Here is a 23,410-nt window from a genome sequence, read left to right as displayed (position 1 = left end):
TACGTTTAATTAAGAAAATTAGGATAATTTCCTAATTATTCTATGTATAATTAAGAAAAACACCTGCTAGATGGCATCTCTTCACATGGAGTGCTGTCTCTGTCACTGTAAATTTGGATTGACACTGCCTTTTGCTTTTTAAACAACTGGCATCATTTGACTGTAGAAGAATGACAATCACTGGTGCCACTCCTTAGTTGAAATTGTGATTGGGAATCATGTATCCTGCATAATGATTGTAGCAGGTGCCAAGAAGATGAAGTGTAAGCAAATGTAGATGAAAGATGCAAGTCAACATTGCTTGCCCATGCAAAAGCTACCAGTGAGAAAGAGAGGATGAGATGAGGAAGAGAGCAGGGTTGGGTACTGTAGGTAGTTGGATCAGTAGACTGGAAGATAAAAAATTGGAGCCTATGATAAGGCTAGGAAACTTTGTTTAGTACATCAATACCTCATTATAAAGCTTTTAAAAAAAAATTAATATAGAGATTGATCTGTGGATCTTGCATGTAAGGAATAGACTCTGTTATTGAGATGTGGTTCCATTCCTTGATCTAGGTCTACCTTCTTTGGGCTTTGAGTTATACTGGCTACCAAATTGCCATGAAGATCTAAAATGATAATACGATATCTTGTAATGTATCCATTTTATTTTAAGAAAAATGAGATTTCCAGTTGCCAAATTTTGTGATAGATAGATGTGTTCAACCTGTCATAGGGGAAGTCACAAAATACTGGAGTACATTGAGATCTATCTAGAGTCCATAGTTTAGCCAATTAGACTCTTATTTTGTAGGCCATTCTGGGGACAGACATGTGATGGGCACAGTCTTGACCATGGACTTTTCATGTCTCAATTCATAGTGGGCCATACCATTCCAGGGAGCAGAGCACAGACAGTGGCCTAGGCTTAGGATGTTACAGCATACCGACTACACCTGAAGACTTCCTCAGCAATGTAGATGAGATGGACACAGGTATGAACAAGAAGTCTATTTTTCTTCATGACAAAATTATAAACAATAGGCTCAGCCAATGATACTTTTATACTTGTCTGAATTAAATATTCAATTGCCCAGCTATTGAATAAACTTCATCTTCCAATTTGCGCAAGAACTGCAGCCCCAACATTTCCAATAAGACTGATATTGCATATGTTTCAGTATGTAACCAAGAAGGTCCTGATTTTAGCCGTCAAGTTATGTACATTCCAATTTTCCTCCAATTTTAATCTTACATTATACTGAAACTGTGCCCCTGAATCTTTTTAGCCTTCTAAAAGTGTCTATCTGAGTGTGGCTGTCCAACAAAGGAGTTGTTTTAGATTTCTTGATAGAGTTCCTTTACCCTTCCTTTCGGTGGTGGGATTCAAAAAATTTTACTACCATTTCTGTGGGTGTGGCTTGGTGGGCGTGGCAGGGGAAGGAGACTGTAAAATCTCCAGTCAGAGATGGTATTTGCCGGTTCTCTGAACTACTCAAAATTTTTGCTACCAGTTCTGTGGGCATGGCTTGGTGGGCGTGGCAGGGAAGGAGACTGTAAAATCTCCAGTCAGAGATGGTATTTGCCGGTTCTCTGAACTACTCAAAATTTTTGCTACCAGTTCTGTGGGCATGGCTTGGTGGGCGTGGCAGGGGAAGGAGACTGTAAAATCTCCAGTCAGAGATGGTATTTGCCGGTTCTCTGAACTACTCAAAATTTTTGCTACCAGTTCTGTGGGCATGGCTTGGTGGGCGTGGCAGGGGAAGGAGACTGTAAAATCTCCAGTCACAGATGGTATTTGCCGGTTCTCTGAACTACTCAAAATTTTTACTACCAGTTCTCCAGAACTGGTCAGAACCTGCTGAATACCACTTCTGCTTCCTTTCCTTCTTGATGAAATTTTAAGTTGTACACTGTTAAGGCATATTTCCTAGGTACCTTAGTGAAAAAGTCTGCTGCTAGGATTTTTGTTAGTTTTTCATAAAACCCTTAGCTTTCTGTTCTGGATTGAAATCTAGACAGGTGTAGCTGAAGTTTGGGTCAAGTAACCCATGGTTTTATTTATTTATTTTTTTAAAACAAATTTTATTAATTTTCAAAGAGAATACACAAACAAAACATAAGACATAAGAACATAAGACATCCTTTCTAACAACTACTTGGGGAGAAGATATATGCAAAATGTAGAATTTTAAATAAGATATGAAATAGTATATAAGCTGAGCATGAATTTGATTTACGTCTGTACAAAAAGTTATAACCCGGGGTTAAGCCGCTTTCTAAAAAGAAGTTTTATGTTTTTATGTTATGTGTTTTGTTAGTCTATGTTTGTCTATTGAGGAGTAATGATGTTGGATAAGAACATATGAAATAGTAATAATATGAAATATAGTAATATGAAATATATGAAAGTATAAGTCTAATGAATAAAATTGAACAGAAATAAAGGAAGAAACAGTAAGAAGGTGGAAAACAGTAATAAGATATGAAGTTGAATATATAAGATGCATATTAAATTGTGTGTGGAAACGTGATAATTTAGAACTATATTGTACTTAAATGAGATGTTTTATTTGTTTTGTTAAGTAGTTGTTAGAAAGTAACCCATGGTCTTAGATGGTATGACTCAATTCACTTCTTCTTTATTTTGCAGGAGATAATGTAGCACAGACTTCCATGAATATCAACTCCCAACAGACACGCTTCCCTGACTTCCTTGACTGTCTTCCAGGAACAAACGTTGACCTTGGGACATTAGAGTCCGAAGACCTGATTCCCATCCTTAGTGATGTGGAATCAGTCCTCAACAAAAATGAACCTTTTCTTACCTGGTTGTAACTGATAACCCAACATTTCCTTTCCTTCTAGAATTTAAGGCCAAGCCTCCTCAAGTCCCTCAGCTAACCAGCCTAATCCTTTGCTGACTTTTCCAGCCCCTTTTTAGGTCAATGAATCTTGATCAGGATGTCATTGACAATAACTTACATTTGAAATGTACACGCATACAATATATACATCCCTAGTTTTAAGGAATAGAATTGCTTAAAGATATTAAATGTAAGTTTTTCCTAGATGTGTTTTGAGGACACAAAGGGGTGGGGTGGGTTTTTTTTGCACCATGTCTGAACTGAACGGTCATCAGTTACACACAGTTAAGTGTATAATTAAGGAAATGAAAGACAGAGAGATGACTGTAAGAAGTTTTAGACTGCAAAAGTTAGCTTGGTTTTGAAAACCTAGCACACATTCAAATACAGCTCTGTGATTATATTTAATTGCACCAAATGCTTGTTATTTACAAGAGCTTTAAAAATCATCATTATTTTAAATAAACTCACATTGTAGGGAATACAGCTTTTTTCTTTTAAATTCCAAGTCAACCAGAGAGCAACTTTTTAAAAACTTGCAAAGCACAAACTTTACTGTTGGGACTTTTTTCAGTTGCTATTTGGTTTCTAGTAAGCAAAAGTTTAGCTGTTGTTTTTACACTACCACTGCATTATAAAATCAACCAGGTTGATACTAATTGCTGCCATTTTTAAACTATATAGAAAATGAAAAAAATGCAATATATGTTACATTCTTTTTTAATTTCATTTTAAAGAAGTATACTTTATATGTAGCTGTTTTAAAAACTATTTTAAGATGAATCATAAAAACAATAATTTTTTGTTGTGTTATACACAAACCAAAAAAAAATTGAATTTCCAAATTCTGGAGAAAAACTCACATTATTGAATACAATAACAATTTTATAGAACCACATTATCTTTTTTTCTTTTTAGTAATAATACATTTTGTGGATCAGATTTTACAAGCTAGAAATAATATCTTCACTTTTATCAGTTAGGTGAAAGCCAACATCTTTTTCTCAGTGTAGCAAAAGTGTTTAACTTCTTAGCCATTTGCCTCTTAATTCTGGCCTATGAGACAAAAAAATATTGTTGGTGTATTCCTAGCTTTATTCATATAAAGATTATTAAATAGTTGATATCTGGGACTGAGAATGCATCAAGGATTTCAAATACTCACTTTGCCTGAAATGCAAATGACGTCCTAAGATTAAGTATTTTAAATTGTTTTTATTTATAATCTATGAACATTAAGCTTTTTTATATTGAAAACATATCTTTTTATGGAAGGCATTATAATTAATACAAGCCTCTTAATCAGTGATATGCAAACCAAACAAAGAGGTAAAGCACAGTGCTAGGCTTCAAGCGTACCAATAAAAGAGTCATCATTGTATTACGGAACTGGGCAGTCTATGGCCCTTATTTTCCAACTTAGTGAAGGAAAAAGGCAGGTGAAATAGTTTGAAGTCAATAAGATAGGTTGTAGAGTGGCTAAGGAGAGAATGCAGATAGCAATGCTGCAGTATTACAAAGTCAATTCTGGGGATTACCTCAGTGGATCGATTAAATATTGGTGAACACTACTTTGTGGGAGGATTGTTACTTGAAAGTCTTTGTTTTGAATGCACCAGGATAGTTTCCTTTTCACAATATTTTAATCGTGAGTGATTAAAAAACAAAATCCAATATTTGTGAAGTTTTAATATTTGACCCAGAAAATATTTTGTGTTTGTTTTATAAGGGCAGGGATGGGAAGGCAGACATAAGTAAGTAGATTAGTTTGTTTTAGCAGATTCTTGCACCTACTAGAAAATATTTTCCATCAATGGGCATTCTTTCCCTTTTATTTTATTTTCATTTCTTCTTTTTTCATTTTACTTGCTCACTTAACATATAGGATTAATCGTTAAAAGAGCAAGAAATCTGTCTTTAAGCAATGTTATTGCATGTTTTCACTATTTAAAGATTATCAGCCATGATATGAAAACCAGACACTCCTATGATGTTTACTATTTTAGTTATGTGAACAACTTTCTTCTTTCTTGATTTTTTTTTCTTACCTGCTTAGAAAAACAGGACTTATTAAAGGCAGATCAAAATCTTACTTTGTTGTATGGCCAGTGCTTTTGTGCTCATCAAGAAGCTGCAGAAACACTGCCATAGATCTCTTGTTCACTCAGCATCAGACTGCTTGGCAATTTTCGGACTTCTGCAGATTTACAGATTTAAGACATACATAGTAATATTTGCTGTGACAGACGGGGCTTCTAGCTAGCAATAGGGTTCAATTGAAGGTAGCTCACTTATTCTAAAAAAGGATCAGATCCAATAGTGTACATTAATATTTGAAGTGACATTTCCCACATATTTGTAGCAACATCATGTTCCATTTTGTACAACCAAAAACATCCCACCAAAGGAGCTCTTGCAAATTGTGCAAGTGGTATGATTTACCTCTTTTGATTTGACTTTCCCGAATTAGTCTGCATCAATCGGAATGACTTCAACTTAAAATGAAAGTGACTTAGAGAAGGAACTAAACTTCATCCAGGCTCCAGCTGGATCTAGGCGAGAGTTAGGAGCAGAAAGGAGAATATTGTCTTAGTCCTATATGGCACCAAAGATGGGTAGAGAAGTAAAATTCAAGCATTAGAGCAGAAATTTCAAACCTTTTCTGGCTCAGATCCTATTAATTAAAAAAACTCAGAACCCGCAGAAAAAAGTTAAGTGGCACTAGTAATTTTAAAAAATGGCTTTATTTGAGTATTTCAATGGACGGGGATTAACCCCAGTCTTTTATACAGAAAGAACTCCATTACATCTTCATGGAACCCTGGGGTTTCCACAGTTTGAAACACATTACTGTAGAGAATTGTAGCAAACTGCAAAAATCCAAATGACCATTAAATGGTAGCAGGAGATATAGAAAACACCACATCTGGCTACCATTCAATGATCCACATCTAAATTTTTGCAATCTAAATCTGGTAAGCCTATAATTTTTATAAGAAGCAGAAGGAATTCTGTGCATATTTCCTTCTTCAAAGAAATCACTGGGGATGCTTGTTATTGCCATACCTGTGATAACTCTGGAATTGAAGTACATAAATAAGTGAATAGGGAATACATATGAGAAAATAATACTTTTATCCATATTCCTCACCATGATGAAGGTAAATGCTATAAACCTAGAGCCACCAGAACAAGGTTTGAAAAATCTAGCTGCCCGCTAGAAAAATCTTAGAAGACTAGCTGCCAACAAAAGAACTACCATTTTATTTATATTTTGTACCTAGTGGGTTTTTGGAGACCAGATATATTAAATAGAAATAATGCTGAACCATTCTACTGGGGTGAGGGGAAGCTGCATTGGAACTAGCAGTATGCCTTACTTACATTTACAGCTCTCAGCAGAATTTCCTAGCCCTGAGTAGAAACTCAAGGGGAATAATTTCTGAATAGGGGTGCATAGATACTTTGACTGACAAGTTTAGAGCCCTGCAAGTCTTTTGGGATTTGATTTCCATAATTCAGTCCCATAGGACCAATTGAAATTCAGGGAGTAGCAGATCCAAGGCTGGTTTAGAACTATTATATAAGACAGTTAAATTGAGCAACTAGGTTAACATATGAAGGCATCATGCAGCATTAGAACAAAGCCAATGTTGTTTTGTTTTAAACTGTCAGAACTATTATTTTTGAGGAGTGAAGCATCTAATAGTAGAGGTTGGAGGTAGGGGGAGATCCCAGTAATCACAAAAATGAGAGAAATGAATGAATAAGTCAATTTTATGTCGCAAAGTCCTGTTTTAATTTTTAAGGGTTGCTTTACCCACAATGATTTCTTACTGATATAATGGTTTTTCGTAAAATTTCAGTGTAAGACTATGATTTGTGGTATTTAATTACTTTATTTTTTACACTTTTGCCAGCAATAAAAACATATAGCAGTGGAGCAATCATGCGGCCATTCAAGGATTTTAAGTTAGGGAAAGGCTCACTCCAGTGCTGACCGTATAGAAGTTATGGAATATGGATAACAGTTTTTAATATTGAGTGAGGGGAAGTTTTGAGGCCATTGTTTTTCAAACTGAGTTCTAGAAAATTCTGAGATTTTTTTTAGAAGTAGGTTAAGAATTCCAATACAAATTCAAATTAACTTTCATTGAAATGAATTTGCCCTGCTGATGTGCAATGAGCATGGTGTCTAGTGTTTATTCCTGAACTAAGACTCAGGAGACCCAGATACTTGTTCACACTCCTTGATGATGTATTCTGAGCATCTAGCCATGTTCTGTTTGTTAACTGTCCTATGCCACAGGGTGATTATGAGAATAAAGGAATAAAGTGCTATATGCTATCATGAACCCCCTGGCAAAATGGTGGTACAGAAATGGAATAGATAGATTAAGAAAACTTTTCCTTTTGCAATAGGGATTGTATTGTGGAATTTGTTTTAAGTTCATGAAAGGGAAAAGTGAGATCCAACAGGGCTGGACAGTGCCTTGTGTGCACTTGAAAATTATCCCTTTAAACCACTGGAAGGAATTACTATGCTAAGGGCAAAAGAGTTCTTTGAAGGCAGATGTTTAAAAACTGCTATATTAGACGTTAAATTAATTGAAAATAAAGCATTGGAGAAGCCAATGGTTTTTTTTAAGAGTTGGAGAAATTAAATGCTTACTTTTGGGAATGGAAATGGATGGTAAAACCAGTATTTCTGTTTTCCTAATACACTACATTCATTTATGTGCTAACACTTTAATACTTTTTTTATTTACATCAGTTTGTTATGCTATATGCCATCTTGTGTGAGCATTTGTTTTCAGTGTAGAATACTTTGCATACATATGTGTATGCTTGAAAATCAGAACAAACAGTTATATCCCGAGTTTGTTTCTTTTTTTTAAAGTATTTCTTTATTATTGTACAAGAAAAAAATAAAATAAGTAGAAATTGATTTAAACTTCCTGCCCTATGTGTTGGTTTCACTTATTCCTTGGAAAGAGGGGAAAAAAGGACTCTACTGAATAGATATAAGAGTGTTGCCACTAAAAAGACAATGACTATGTTCATGTAACGCTTTGGTCAGAATTGGGTGGGGGGCACACTTTTAGCTTACTCCATTACCATCACACATCTCTCCCTCCCATATTTTGAAGTTCCAATTCTGACCCAACTCATCTAAAATCTCACTAAGTAGATGGTCTTTAGTAATTTAATATTCTTATCTAATAATGGTCCCAACTCTGGCCACAGTCATCTAGCCTTTCCCTGTACAAGACTGTATCTTGTACAATCATTTTGTCTTGGGATGTCCAGCTTGTATGTTCTCTGGTGGTGTGGTAGAATCTCCAGCTAAAATAGGTGGCAGAGTGAAGAGACTGGTGAGTTTAGCATCATTGCAGGGTAAGGAGCAATGTAGACCTACCTGAGTCCCATTCATGAAACTCTTATCAGGCTGTTCTCTAAAGAATGCAGTCAGTGACGAGATTCGTGTAAATCAGTCAGCAACAATTAGCAACTCTGATCAGCTCATGGTGTCATGCTGGTTCATTTAGTTAACAGTCACCTTTTCAAAAATCAGATTACAGTCAATCCAAGAATGGCAGAAGAGTGTGAACCCTTATTTCTGCTATGCATGGCTCATTAATGAAGGCATCAGGCTTACCATTTCATTTGAATACTAAATGACCACCAGCTGGGACTTGTGTACTATATATTGTCGCAAATTAAAGCAATCCAGAATGGTGGCTCTAGATTCTGAATCATATATACATACTTTAACTGAACCTCAATTAAAGAACCCTTGCTTGATGGGAGTAGTGACTTTTTACAAATTGCCAAGTGAGTTACACAAACACTTACAAAAATCCATATAAGAAAATGGTATTTTGGTTCAATCCCCTTGCTGTTCTCTTGTGCATCTAATGCTTAGGACATTACTAAGCATGAGATGAAGAAGAGGACAGCAAGGTGAATGATCCAAAATAGTAATGCCCTAATGGGTCCGTATTTGGACACAATGTTAATCTATGTATGAATTGCATGCACATCAGCTGAAATCAGAAGCTGTTGTTTCATCCGAAGAACCACAAATCCTCACCACTTGGATAAATAGTAATGAAATTGCACTCCTGTCAAAACTACTGTATATACAGTAAATACAAGAAAAGGAAGAACACTGGATTCCATCCTGACAACTGGTTTATTCCGAGTCCCACTGAAATAACTCTGAAAAGTTATGGCTGACTTCTCACTAATTTCAAAGACAAATAAGCAGAATTGATTTTAAATGGCTTTACCCACCCAGTGGATTCAGCAAAATATTACTTCAGTTTATGATTGTCCTTCGCCACTGGTGGTGGATCAACAAACCAGCCTTCCATTTTTTTCTGTTTGTTTTTATAAAACTGAAATCAACACTTATAAAAGCTGTTAGGTGAGAAAAGGTCTTTTGCTCCTCCGGTTCATTGATTTCTACAACAAACCTGCACATGTTCAAAGCAGACCAAAGTATTGGAACTTGTTCTTGCCACCCAGTTATCTATCTAAAAATGGTCCAAAAATCCATATTCCAGGAGTTTAATTGTGCAGGCTGCCAACATCAACACAGCAACAGCTATTCAAGCATATTAGGCCATACAAAATTCTTAATATTTCTATGTTCTTCAACTCATAGAATGCTTTGTATCAGAATAAGAGGCAATACAGATCCATTTGAAATAGGGAGAAATGCAGTCTCCCGAGTCTTTTCAAGGGTTTCCTTTTCTCAAGAAACACACAGCCTCCTATTATTTGATTAAATGGCCACCCAACTCAAGTTGGGCAGCACACAACTTTAAATTAAATAAAAATGCATAAGTTGCTAAAATAAAACCAAAGTAAAAAACACAACTGCCAGAGATCATAAAATGCTCTCAATACAACCAGGATTATGAACTGGTCACAAGAGGGCAGTAAATGTCTTTCTCTGAAGCACTTTCAACCGAAACCACTAGATATGATGGCGTGTCTGATACTGCTAATGCTCAGCTGCATTTTTATCTCATTTTGATGCTTTCCATTTTATTTGCATCATGAACAGTTGTGTTTGCATGGCATCAGATCTAGTCAGTCTCTAGATCCAGAGAGAATTATTTATACCTTTATGTCAGCAGAGCACAGTCTCAGGTGCACAGAACAAATACGGAGCAGAGTTCTCACTGTCACTCATGCTCTTGGGGTCATCATCTATTTGGATTTCCATAATGCACCATATGTGAGGCTGCCCTTGAAGAATATTCAGAAAATTCACTTGGTGCAAACTGCAGTGGCACAAGCAAGTATGTGTGCTCCTATTACAGTAGACATTACACCTCTGCTCTGCTAACTGCTTCATGGCATGGGCAGGGTTATTTACATATAGCCTTTAGCTATGCTGGCTAGGAACTTTGGGAATTGTGGTCCCAATATACAGGGATAAGCCAAAATTACTAAGAGCTGCCTCAACATGAAGGGCAGTAATAAAGAAAGATCTGTAGACTGGATATTAGGAGCCATTAACAGAATTCCAGGCCCCTCTGCAAACTACCCAGATTCTTTTAATGATATATAGAAATCTGAACAGTTGGTACAGTCAATACAAAATTTATATTGTGATGTGCTCTTAGAAGTTTAGGTTTTTTTTTTCTGAAATATTAACATGGTGACTTTGTCATTGAAGGCATTGAACCTCTGGTTATCCGCGATTAGGAATGTTTGTTGTAGCAAGGACTTTGAAACATGTTTGCATAAAAGCAACTAGTGGTTAGGTAATATTCTCTAGGTGAAGAAATTGTGGAATCAAGCATAGCTAACTGGAGCTAGCCAAATAAATAGTGCAAATAAAAGAACAGATATGTACAGCAGAGATGCAAACCTGGAGATTTTATTTGTTTCAAAATATTGGCCTTATTGAGGTGTATAGATTTTAGTAACAGATGCAGGACCAAGTAAGAACAGTATTCACAACATGATAAAATGGATTTTCTTCCATAACATGTATCTTTAATTATGTATATACTTTCTATGTACACACAAACAGTATATCTTCCCCCCAAAATGATCCAATTCTCAAAGGCATGATGGCAAACTAGGAATATGGACTTATGATGGATAGGGGAATTAAAGTCATAATTTTACTTGAAATGCAATTGGAAATATGGTCCACTGAAATTAATGGAACATATTTTAAATAAACTGTATTGGACTAAAATGCAATGGCCTTTGACAAGTTTTCAAACTCAAGCAGTGGGGTTTGTTTTTGGTAAACCCAAATCACAAGGTAATAATTATTGCATGTAACAAATTTACACAAAACAACAATACCACTTTAATAATTTACAGATTGTTTTGGGGCACAATATTCTTAATTTACACAGAAATCTTTGGGTAAAAATGATTAATAAATAGGATAGATTATAGAAAGAAGGGTATTATGATATAGCTTTAGAAAGAGGGTTTATAATATAACTGCTGTGAAGAAAATAAGAAACCAGTTCTTTGTATTTTTTTCTTTCTTTCCTATTTTTCTTCAATTTTGTTTCTTCTCTTTTTTCCTTCCTTTATGTTATTTTTTAATTTTGCTTATTTTGATTTGTCGATCGTTTACAAGATAATAGGTATAAGTATATACATAGTTATTAATACATGAAATGGGTACACATAAGAAAAATAAAAGAAACGATAGGGATGGTGGGCACATTGGTGCGCTTATGCACGCCCCCTACAGACCTCTTAGGAAAGGGGTGAGTTCAATAGCAGACAGTCTAAAGTTTTTGGGGTTTGGGGAAGAAACCACAGAGTCAGGTAGAGTATTCCAGACATTGACCACTCTGTTGCTTAAGTCGTATTTCCTGCAATCAAGTTTGGTGCAGTTAACCTTGAGTGTGTATCTATTGTGTGCTCTTATGTTGTTATGGTTGAAGCTGAAGTATTCATTGACAGGTTAGTCATTGCAATGTATGATTTTATATACCATACTTAAATCAGACCGAAGACGGCATAATTCAAGGTTTTCTAGGTCTAGAATTTCAAATCTGGTGGTGTAAGGTATTCTACAACAAGTAGAGGAGTGGCAAACTCTTCTTGTGAAATATTTCTGGACTTTCTCAACTGTGCTAATATCAGATACGTAATGTGGTTTCCAGACTGATGAGCTGTATTCAAGTATTGGTCTAGCAAATGTTTTGTATGCTCTAGTTAGTAGCGTGATATTACCAAAGAAAAAGCCACGTAGGATTAGGTTAACAAGTCTTGATGCCTTTTTGGCTATGTAGTTACAGTGGGCTCTAGCACTTAGATAATTAGAGATGAGTATTCCAAGGTCCTTTACAGAGCTTGGATCATCAACAAGGTCTTGACTATTCAGCCTGTATTTTATTTTCTGATTTTTTTGCTAATATGTAAGACAGAGCATTTATTTGTTTAGTTTTGAAATTGCCATTTGTTTGACCATTCTGATACATAGTCGAGATCTTTTTGAAGGGTAGCAGTATTGTCTGTGGTATTGAACAGCTTTACATCATCAGCAAAGAAAACGCAGTTGCTCTTGATATGATCACAGAGGTCATTTATGTAGAGTATGAAGAGAGTTGGTCCTAGAACGCTGCCTTGGGGGACACCACTGTTGACAGGTACAGAATTTGATAGGATGCTCCCAATTTTGACCATTTGTTGTCTGTTTGACAGGAATGCTTCTATCCAGTTATGCAGTTGTCCAGAGATATCATAAGATTTTAGTTTTAGGAGTAGTTTGTCATGTACCACTGAATCAAAGGCTTTACAGAAGTCTTTATCTTTAGTTTTTATCTTTACTTTTTATCTTCTTTTTAAAAGCTTCACAATGTATGTAAAAAAAAGAAATCTTTGGATAAAACACCCAAGCTTGGATATTGATAATCCCATCAAATAATTCTATACAGCACTGAAGTTGTATCAATGTTAATTCAAAAAGCTTGTTGCCAGTATATCTGCCCTTGGTCCTGTATCTTGAAAGTCACCTCAAGACAAAGAAATTAAGCAGATGAAAATTTCTTGAGAAGAGAGCCAATCATAAATAAGGTTTTATCATGAGCCAAAAGCAATTCAATTCATCTATGCTTTAAAAGATTGGTAGATTTAGTTCATGGCTTCTCTTCTGACTGCTGAGGACACCTTTGCCAAATTGTTTTAATGTAAGCCTATCCAAAACACGAATGCTTTGTTGTGGCCAGTAGAATATAAGCCATGGCTTTACATCCAAATGGGGCAAACCAACTTAACTATTGAGCTATGCCAAGTGCAGGCAGGAAGCCTACAAATTCTGGAATAACAGTCACTGTTCTTTTTCAACCTGGTAAACGAATATAGGTCATATTTATGGTGCGGAATGATACAGAACTCAGTGTAACATTTACATTTTAAAAGAAAATGATCATTACTAAAGGGAGGGAAAGGAGGAAGATACTTGAAAGTTGTCACCATTTTAATGCTAGAGCCTCTACCCTGTGGTATGTTCCACATGAGACAGAAAGCAGGAAGAAGAAAAAAATCTGGGAAAAGTGGGGGAAACAAGAAGCAAAGCTACACCTTTTGATTTCTACATGGCAACTCTAATTAGCCAACTGCAATAAGGCCTATGTTACCTCTCAATGGGATCATAGCAGCCTTGAGAAGAAATTAACAGAGTTGTTGACAGAAAAGGAGTGACTTTTTTCTGGAAACTAACATGACAAACATTTGGTAAGCTAAAAGCCCACTAGCATGAATTTGCAACCACTAAATCTTCTATTTCAATCTACATGACTAGTAAGACTTGTTCTCAGCAGATGCAGTCCACATTATACTACCACAAACTTTTAATCCCATTATGGTTTATTATTTTTATATCATTTGTTTCAAAGTAATGTTCATTTAGAAAATGAAATATTTCTATACACTAAACAAAGTAACGTACAAAAATAGCTATGAAGGAGCTTAACATTTGACTTGTAGGAACACAAACTAACATGCAACTCTTAAAAACACTAATTAAGAAACAATAGGGAATAATGGAGGGTTTAAAAAAAATCCTTCAGAGTCTATAAACATTCCCAATGTGAACTTCTATCTCACATTCCTATAGATGATTATTATTACTAATGGTTGGTTGCACAGTCACCCAAATGTTTAGACTGGATTTGGCATTTTTATCCACTTATCAGGTCCTTTCTAAGTATCTGGGCTAGGCAGATGTTGTTTGACAGTATTAAAGGTACTGTCAATATGGGTGTAAACTGTAATTACAAATTATCATTATTCCATTTATATGACTTATTTCCAACAAAGACCATCTTCACATAAACCATAGCCAAGTGGTGTATTATTTTGCTTCTTGAAGGAAAGGAGACAAAAATGGCAATCGGTGTTGTCTCAAAGACTGTCTTGGAAAAGAAATAAATATGCTGTAGCCCAACTGGGGCTAAATATGTGAGGAAAAATAAGCACAGGAAGGGGAAAGTGGTTCTGCTACATCATGAAAAAGGCTCCTTGTTCTGGGCCTGTTTCATGTAAAAACATGTGGCCCTTCATATCAAGAGGAAAGTCCAGAAAGGGATATTCTGTGTTATCATAGCTGATATATTGCAATCATCTTCTTTAAACTGTTCCATTTCCCTAAAGAACAAAGAAAAATAGATGTTGACTACTGTTAGTCATAGTTTAACATTCAGACAGCATTTTATTGCAGTAAGAAACCCAGGTAAAATTCACCCTGTAAGCCCTAATTTAGTAGCCCTCTTTTATGCCCAAAAGGTGAGTCTGAGGGTCAAATTCCAAAGTGAAAATAGTCCTAATGTGGCAAAACCTCATCTATCCAGTAGTTCCTTCACCCTGCCTTGAAAATGAGGTCAGAAAAGTTGACATCCTCACACAAGAGCAGGAGTTTTGACTGATTTTGACTGCTGGTGTTAGCGGAGTGAGGTGTTGCCCACTTTCTGCTGCTGCTTCTTTCCACCAAACGCTCCAAGAATGGATCCTTCACCACCTCCCACCACAACAGCCTCACTGCTGTTCTGGTGGGAAAAGAACGCTCCTCTGATTGGGGTTCAGTGACAGGATGGCCTTGAGATGGTGTGAGGACAAGTTCTTAATGACTGGTAAACCTGCCTTGTGAATTATCTTGGATGGAGGCTTGGCATGCACAAATTAGAAAAGGAAGTTCCTATGAAAGGGGATCAAGGATTGCCACATACTAATGGTTGCTCAGAATGCCATTAAAATAGAGCTACAGTACTAGAAGTTAGGGATGTGGTGGCTCAGTGGTTAAGACACTGAGCTTGTCAATCAGAAAGGTTGGCAGTTCAGTGGTTCGAATCTCTAGCAATGCATAACAGAGTGAGCTCCCATTATTTTTCCTAGCTTCTGCCAACCTAGCAGTTCAAAAGCATGTAAAAATGCAAGTAGAAAAATAAGGACCACTTTGGTGGGAGGGTAACAGCGTTCCGTGCACCTTAGGCGTTTAGTCATGCCAGCCACATGACCACGGAGACATCTTTGGACAGCACTGGCTCTTCGGCTTTGTAATGGAGATGAGCACCGCCCCCAGAGCCAAAAACAACTAGCATGTATGTGCAAGGGGAACCTTTATCTTTACCTTTACCAGAAGTTAATTTAAGATCTAGGCTTACAAACTAAATTATAATGATTAATTAAATTATGGCACAAATAATATGTATGCATATGGACATGTTTTACTGTAGCTACCCATTTTGGCTTTTGTCATGTTTTAAATTTCAAATACTTTTTTTAAAAAGTCTGATAAATAACATAACAATTCTATTGCAAAGTTGTGGAAGCAAATACGTTTTTTTCTTATAACACTTCTACACAACTTAGCAACTTACAAGTCACAGTAACAACAAAGCAGTTGTGCTTTGGCTTAAGTATTCTCTCTGAAAATAGAATTATAGATTTAGAAAACTTATCTAGGTCACTGAGTGTCATCCTGTGCAGTATATAAGAATTAAAATTAAAGTATTACTAAGAGATGATTGTTCAGTCAGCCTCTGGTAGATAGATCCTATGAAAGAGAAGCTTTCAGTTTCTTAGATTCCACCGTTAATCTGAATTTACCACCAGAAAGTCTTTTCTGATACTCAAAGAGAAACTGTTGTCTTGTCAATTTGTCATAAGTACTTAAGAAAACACAATAATAGCAATAGCACTTAGATTTACATAGTTTTATAGTACTTTACAGCCCTCTCTGAGTGATTTTTTACAGAGTTAACCTATTGCCCCCAACAATTTGGGTCCTCATTTTACCCACCTTGGAAGGATGGAAGGCTAAGTCTATCTTGAGCCTGGTAAGATTTGAACTGCACTCTTACCACTGCACCACCATATAATAAGCAATAAGCAAACAATAGCAAATCAACACGGACAATGAGAAGCTGGCATACTGGAATATGAAAGCATTCTTACCCCGCAGCACCCACAACATTTACAGTCTCCACAGATAGCTCCAAAGAGACCATTGATTGCCTGAATGGCACACAAGATCAGTTGAATTCCACTCATTAACAGAAGCAGAGAGAAGAGTGTCAGATTCCAGGGTACAATGGATTTTGGGAACTGGCATATCTTCCATAAACTATGATCCTCAAGGTAATTCCTGAGGGGAGAAAAAGAATATGTCTCTGTTATAGAAGCCATTGCCTACATTTTATGTTTACTTTCCTAGCGCATGCATGTGCTATAATCCAGGATAAAATAGTATTGATCTGATGGTAATCTCTGGGTTCTAATAAAATAAAACTGATACCCATTTGAGAAAGGATTAAGCTGTATCTTGCTGGACACAATGAATTACCAGAACTTTATGGCTGGTGAAATATCTCCCACCCTCTCAACAATTTTTTTCAGAATTGTTTCCATACAATCTGCATGGAACAGATTTTTTTTTTTAAAAAAAAACCTCCTTCAGGTACATTTTGGCCAAGTTTAATTTATGAAAAATGTGGCCCATCAAATCTGGAAAGAAAATGATTAGTCAGGGAAAGACTGCTGAAATTGAATAATAAGAATTGAGGTTCCTTTATTGTCCAACTGGGTTGGTCCACTGCCCAAAGGATTCACCAAAATTGTTCTCTTAATTTATTTATCAATAAGAATGAAACAGTCCAGTAAAGTTTTTAAGGGATCTAATGATGGCAAATTTATAAGCTAAAATAAATAAATATTTTGAATAAATCTGTGGCTGTATCTAATGATGTTCACATAGATACAATGATAGTGAACTTGAAACCATTATCAATAAGAGAAAGCAATACCTGATGTTTGCAAATGATTTTAGTCCAATGTTTCTGACAGATTTTGAGAGCTGAGACTAATCCTGGGGTGCACAATATTGGCATAGTACTTCTGTGAGTTTGTACGGAAATATGTGTTTCTTTTAAAATTACCTTATTTTGTCCAATCAGCAGAACTCAGATAATGATAAGTTTCTACCAAAGTTTCCTTATTTATATCTTTTGGAATGATAAATTTCAGGAAAGGTACTAGCCATCTTTATTTTTTTTCCCCCTTAACACAGAATGTACTTTGCCATTTCTATATTCAAAGAACAAATCAATCTAGAGTTGTCACTTGAAGCACAAACCAACAGACTCAAATTGCTATATTTTCAATATATTATGCAAAGACGTGAGTCTCTTGAGTAGTCTTTAATGGTGGGAAAGGTGGAAGGAATGGGAAGAAGAGAATGACAGGTAGTGTGGTGAATGGTCTCAATTACAGCAGTAATGGATACACTTTTGGAAGACCAAAAGGGCCAGTTTATTGCTAGAACATCCTGGACATGGTCTATCTATGTGGTCATTAAAAGTCAACGCTGGCTTATGGCACATAACCAATCTTTTCTATATAGTCTTATAAATTTTTATCTTTTTAAGTGAGATTATAGCATGCCTTCCCGAGCTCTCCCCTGCAAGGTGTCCTCAGATTAGTAGGAGTACAATACCTCCCCTCATGAGGAAGATGCAGTCCCACCAGTGGTGGGATTCAAAACTTTTTACTACCGGTTCTGTGAGCGTGGCTTGGTGGGCATGGCAGGGGAAGGATACTGTAAAATCTCCATTCAGAGGTGGTATTTGCCGTTTCTCTGAACTACTCCAAATTTCTGCTACTGGTTCTTTAGAACTGGTCAGAACCTGCTGAATACTACCTCTGAGTCCCACATATTTGAACAGCATTGACTGAAAAAGGCTGTCTTTTAATAATATCACACAATGTCAACCATGTTGCTACATAATGGCTAAAACACATGGCTGACTGTGATGAAACATAATAGTACCCAACGATAACAGGGTTAAAATGATCTTACCCATTATTAAACGGATATATCCACTGGGTACTATTGCTGACATCAATGTTACACTTTGGGCCTCTGTTCAAAGCCAAAACTGACACAGCGAAATTGTATCCAGCTCCCACAATTCCAACTGCTGCAAATATTATAGAACTAAACATCTGCCAACAAGAAAAGAAAGGAAGAGATCAAATCTGACGCTTGCATGTTTATATAATTAGCTGGTTTATTTCAGTCACAAATGGAATATGAAAAAGTAAAGAAATCACTACCTCTAAATCTACTGAAATTTTCTTAATTCAGAGATCGTATGGAACTTCATGACAGAAATTCACAACAAGCATGAACTTCAAAAATTAAATTCAATGGACTAAAGTAGTTGGCCTTATAGGAAAGCTGAGTGATACACTCTAGTTAAGACCTCAGTCCAGAGTTTTTAACTTTTAATTTGTTTTTAATGAATCATTTTTATGTCTCTTTCTCCTAGGGTACAAAGCCAAATATTTAGTCTTCTTTACTTCATGCATCTGATCACCACTTGCCAAAATTTGTTTCAAATACCCAAAAATAATTGTTAAGATATTTGATCAATTTAACTTTCAATGTTCTGGATGTAAACCCACAAAGCCCCACCACGTTGCAACTAGATTACAGTTGTTAATCTAGGAGAAGGGAGAAATGATTAAACATACAGGGGGAAACTGTACTAACTAGCGAATTAATGAATTAGCTCATTACAATCCACATTCCATTTAATTAAATCATGTTTTGTCCTGGCCCCCATCCCTTTGGGGAAATAGCATCAGGGAAAGGGTAAAAAAAGAGTCAGGCTATGGAATCTAGTTTAGAAAAAAAAAAGGCAGCAAAATGATCAAGGGGTGGAACCGTGATCCAGGATAACAAAATCATAGATACAACAGGGAAAATGGTTAGAAAAGGGATTTTCCTTTTCCTATGATAATAATGCAATTGAGAATCATCCAACTTATTAGCAAGGGATGTGGAGTTTCCCCCATCACATAATTGCTTTATAGAATTTTCTGTCATCCTAAAAAAATCTCAAATACAGAGTGCATCTAAGAAATCTAAGATTACGTATTGTTGTCATTGAGCCACATAAAATTATTGCATGCAAAAAAATTTAAAAACTTTGCAAAAAAAAAGTTGGGGAGAGAGAGAGACACGAACAAACCATTCATGATCTTGTTGTTTTATAGAATTTTCTGCCATCCTAAAAAAATCTCAAATACAGAGTGCATCTAAGAAATCTAAGATTACGTATTGTTGTCATTGAGCCACACAAAATTATTGCATTAAAACAAATCTGCAAAATCAATACGAGTCTATTTTCAGAAGTAAAATCTAAAATGCTTTTTTCTTAAGTATTTCTTTGGGTGAGGCAGGCTCAAATACAGCCGCGTTAGCAAGGCCATCCTGTACATGGTAGTGCAATGATGAATGGAATATATATTTCCTTCTTAGTCATTAAATTGGGATTGGGGTTCTTATTGCTTCTATAATTACCGCAAATCTTTTTCCACAGTTTTCATTTCCACAGCATCCACAACAATCATTATTCTTAAGACCGAAAAAGACCAAAGCAGGAAACACCATCTGGATAAAACAGAAAATCACAATGAGGCCGTAATCTTTTCTATTTAGTTCCATCTAATATGGATGCTGCAATATCATTTCTTCTTTCTTGCTGAAATGTCATCATTAAAACCAGCAGGTTTACAATTGTGCATGCAACACGATCATTCTAGTCCAGTGATGCTATCATCCTAAGCATATTGAACTGGAAAAAGCCACTGTATGCAGTAGGAGTCACTTTTAAGTTTAACTGTTAGCCTCTGACTGGCAATATCCCAACACAAAAAGAAAAACCAAATAGAAAAAAGAGGAAAGGTAACTGGTAATACAGTTTACAGAAACCTGTTTATATTCATTTCTAATCTGCATTGGTTACTGCTGTAACAAAACAATGCTAGGCTAATTAAAGTGTTGGTCTGATCTAACAAAATGATATTTATCTGTTTATTCACCAAAGACATCTAGATATATATGTTGTTACCGCATCATCAGATCAGTATCTGTTTTCTTAATAACAGATTTAATTCATATTCAGTTTATATTTTTAATTTCAATCCTGCTTATTCAGCAGATAATAATTTAATTCCAATGATAGATTGCAACAAAGTTCTATGTATCAGTAGATGAATATCTATAAATCCTGTAAACTCTAGATGATAAAAAGAAAAAGAACAGGGTACTTGACAAACTCACCAGTACACCAGAACCCAAAATTCCTCCAAAGTACCAAACTTCATCTGAAATATGGTCTTTAATTTCAATTGTTCCTCCAGGAAAAAATAACAGAATATTGGCGAGAACGCATAGTATACTTAAAGGAATGAGAATAACTCCAAGACACCTGGCACACCCTCCACAACACATATTTCAAAATTGTACTGCAAATTCCACTAAAAAGGTAGACCTTTCCTTGGATCTTGATGTAATTTTAGCAGAAGTTTCTTATAGTCTTCTTATAGTCTTATGGTCTCAATCCACTAGTGTTTTCGATCCCACTTTCTTTCATAGAGTTCAGTCTGCCAGCAGCACAGAGCTCTGACAATTTATAAGCCCAACATTGTCATGATCTCATATTTCTGCATCTCTCCCGCCCTAATGAGATTATGTTCAGAACAGCCTCCGAATTTGTCATGACAACCAAAGGCTCTGTTAATATTCTACTATACACCCCAAGAAAGTCAGAGTTGGAACATCTCTTCCCATTGATGGTAGAAGATTTTGGCCGGTGAATTTTCTCTCACATTAGATTGATCAAAAGGAAAATATTTCAGATTCTTACCCAAAATACAAATAACAATGAATGGTTACTTCATGTACCATTACATTACTCACTAATTTTAATGGGTGGCATCCTAATAATCTACTGGATCTTTGAAAGAAAAAACAAGATAAAAGCTGTAAAAGCTGTAAAAGCAAAGAATGATAGTCAGATTACACCCAGCAATTGAGTAAAAGCAGATCAAAGGTTTGTTAGGTACTTTTCCTTACATGGTTCAATAGAATTTTTCTATTGAAAAAGAAGGCTAAGAATGTCCTTACATTTCTTAACCTCTGTTTCTAAAACGTAGGACTACAACTCAGTGGAAATTTCATCCTACGTAAATACAGCTTGGACTCTTTGGTTTAGAATCATCTATCAAATGTTTGCGTTGTATGTAATTTATTCAAGAAACCATAATTAGGCCAACCTTGAGTGAACAGAATGTATGCATTTGTCAGACCTGCCCCAGTCTGATCCCTTAGGGAAGGAAAACTCTCAATTCCATTTGATTGAAGCAAAAGGTACTTTTACTAAGAAATGCTGATTGCATAAAGCCAGGAGGAATCTAAAGTTCCTGTGCAACAATACAAAACTATGTCACTTGGTTCCTCATCCTTCCCCCTCCGTGACCAGTCCATTTTTAGCCAATCCAACATCACTGAGAAGCTTTGGGAAATACTGATGTATTTAGGCTGATGAAATTCCACTCTCAGGGCAAATGGCCTTGAACGTTCCAGGCACGAACTGAATTCCAAAATGCTCTGCTCTTCTTTGTTTCCCCACTCCCAAATTCCCATCAGACACATACAGCTTTCTTGCCCATTTGTTCCTCCTCCCTTCCCCAGTGCTTTGATGGCAGGATACCAGCGAGGCACCAAGCCAAAGATGATGGACCTGACAGTATTTCTACTTATTAATATCAAAGGATTCACTTTAGGTTGGGATACTACATGGTGTTTTTTTAAATTAATCTATTGAAAGATTAATGTATTTTCATATTACCATAATTTCAGGGGATTTAGGGCGAATTGACCTACATCTTAAGAAACACCACTTGATTTATGCTATCACCAGTTATCTGTTGGAAAACAATTATAATGTTCTTTTCCCCAATTTCATCAGTTTTTCAACCTTCCACTTTCACCTCTGTTTGTAAAGAATGGAACCTTATCAGGAAGAAAATATTTCTCATTTTTTTAGTTTGGAAGGAGCAAAGCTAAATTGCATTTTACTTTAAATATAAAATGTGATAAATGGATGAATTGATTTACTTATATTTACTCATATTTACAGAAGACACAATGAGCATGTCAACACGATGCAGTCATTCAATTATTTATTCATTGATTAACAAAGCAAAACAAAGTCAGTCCTGATTTGCAATGTGGTAGTATCTTAGCTATTGGCTATTGTTGAAGTGGTGGATCAGCTGCTATTCAGAGCTTTTTTCTTTCTCCCAATGTAAAAATAGGTATTGGACCAATTGGGATTAAAGGAGGGGGTGGGAGAAAGATGTCGTTCCAGCTAGGCCCCCTCTCTTAATGTCATTGAAGAGGTGTGGGGCAGGAGTCCCCAAACTTTTTGACATCAGGAACTGGTTTTGTGGAAGATAATTTTTCCATGGACTGAGAGGGTAGGAGGAGCACAACCTAGATCCTCACACACGCAGTTTATAGTAGGCTTCGTGCTCCTAGGAGAATCTAATGCCTGATGATCTGAGGTGAAGCTGAGGTGATGATGCTAGCACTATAGAGTGGCTGCAAATACAGGTGAAGCTTCTCTTGCTCAGCTGCTACTCATCTCCAGCTGTGCAGCCCAGTTCCTAACAGCCTGTGGACCCATACTGGTCCATAGTCAGGGGTTGGGAACCACTGGTGTGGGGAGGAAATGGGAATAGAAGAGATGCTGGACTTAGCAGACTTATTGATCTCCTGACACTGGGTTCAGAGATCAGAAGGAAGAGCTAATTTCATGTTAATCTTCCGTCCTGGAAGCTGAAGGGAATAAACTTATGATGAATCATGCATCAAACTGTCATGGAGGTACATCTTAATCACAATGGAACCTACTGTGTGGGTTTGTATGCCACACTTGTTTAATATCCATAATAACCACAGAATATCAAATGTACTGAGTCACTGATATTAGTGGACTTAAGTTTCACTGGTTTCATCAGATCTGTTTTAAGAATGGTTAAATTTTAATATTCCTCATTTTTTTCTTGCTTATATATTATGCATTTCCGTGAATTAATTCCTCTGGGCACATTACAGGTGAATATGTACTTGAAATGCAGAAATGTTATCTCTCAAAAAACAACTAAATGGCCAATGAAAACTAGTATTTTTTTTAAATTAAGCTATCAAGTTTTTG

At 36.1% G+C, this 23,410-nt stretch overlaps 2 protein-coding genes across 2 annotated transcripts in view; one reads left to right on the top strand and one right to left on the bottom strand.

The window, feature by feature from the left end:
* WWTR1 (WW domain containing transcription regulator 1) overlaps nt 1-4,941 on the top strand; it is an 89,769-nt gene extending 84,828 nt beyond the window's left edge. Inside the window, exons 5-6 of the mRNA XM_026701595.2 lie at nt 865-977; nt 2,636-4,941. Of these exons, the coding sequence (XP_026557380.1) occupies nt 865-977; nt 2,636-2,820 (298 nt within the window). The 3' untranslated portion in view covers nt 2,821-4,941. The remainder of the gene's footprint in view (nt 1-864; nt 978-2,635) is intronic.
* An 8,750-nt stretch (nt 4,942-13,691) lies between these two features.
* On the bottom strand, nt 13,692-20,794 carry TM4SF4 (transmembrane 4 L six family member 4). Its single transcript, XM_026701597.2, has 5 exons — nt 20,470-20,794; nt 19,708-19,797; nt 18,199-18,344; nt 16,299-16,488; nt 13,692-14,492 (listed from the first exon to the last, which is right to left on the bottom strand). The coding sequence occupies exons 1-5, from the start codon at nt 20,638-20,640 to the stop codon at nt 14,475-14,477; spliced, it is 615 nt and encodes a 204-aa protein (XP_026557382.1). The 5' UTR covers nt 20,641-20,794; the 3' UTR covers nt 13,692-14,474.
* Nucleotides 20,795-23,410: the final 2,616 nt, after the last annotated feature.

Source organism: Pseudonaja textilis, chromosome 4 (assembly GCF_049901715.1).
Source record: "Pseudonaja textilis isolate UNSWEBS1 chromosome 4, rPseTex1.2, whole genome shotgun sequence".
Lineage (NCBI taxonomy): Eukaryota > Metazoa > Chordata > Lepidosauria > Squamata > Elapidae > Pseudonaja > Pseudonaja textilis.
Note: the sequence above shows the minus strand (reverse complement) of the source record. Positions and strands in the feature narration are given on the sequence as shown.

Excerpts from the sequence above, each read along its gene's own strand:
- TM4SF4 (XM_026701597.2), bottom strand. The coding sequence starts at position 20,640 with ATGTGTTGTGGAGGGTGTGCCAGGTGTCTTGGAGTTATTCTCATTCCT. Across the intron at positions 18,345-19,707 it reads ACTGTGGAAAAAGATTTGCG|ATGTTTAGTTCTATAATATT; the intron begins GTAATTATAGAA and ends TCTTGTTGGCAG. Across the intron at positions 16,489-18,198 it reads ATATATCCGTTTAATAATGG|GAATTACCTTGAGGATCATA; the intron begins GTAAGATCATTT and ends TTCTCCCCTCAG.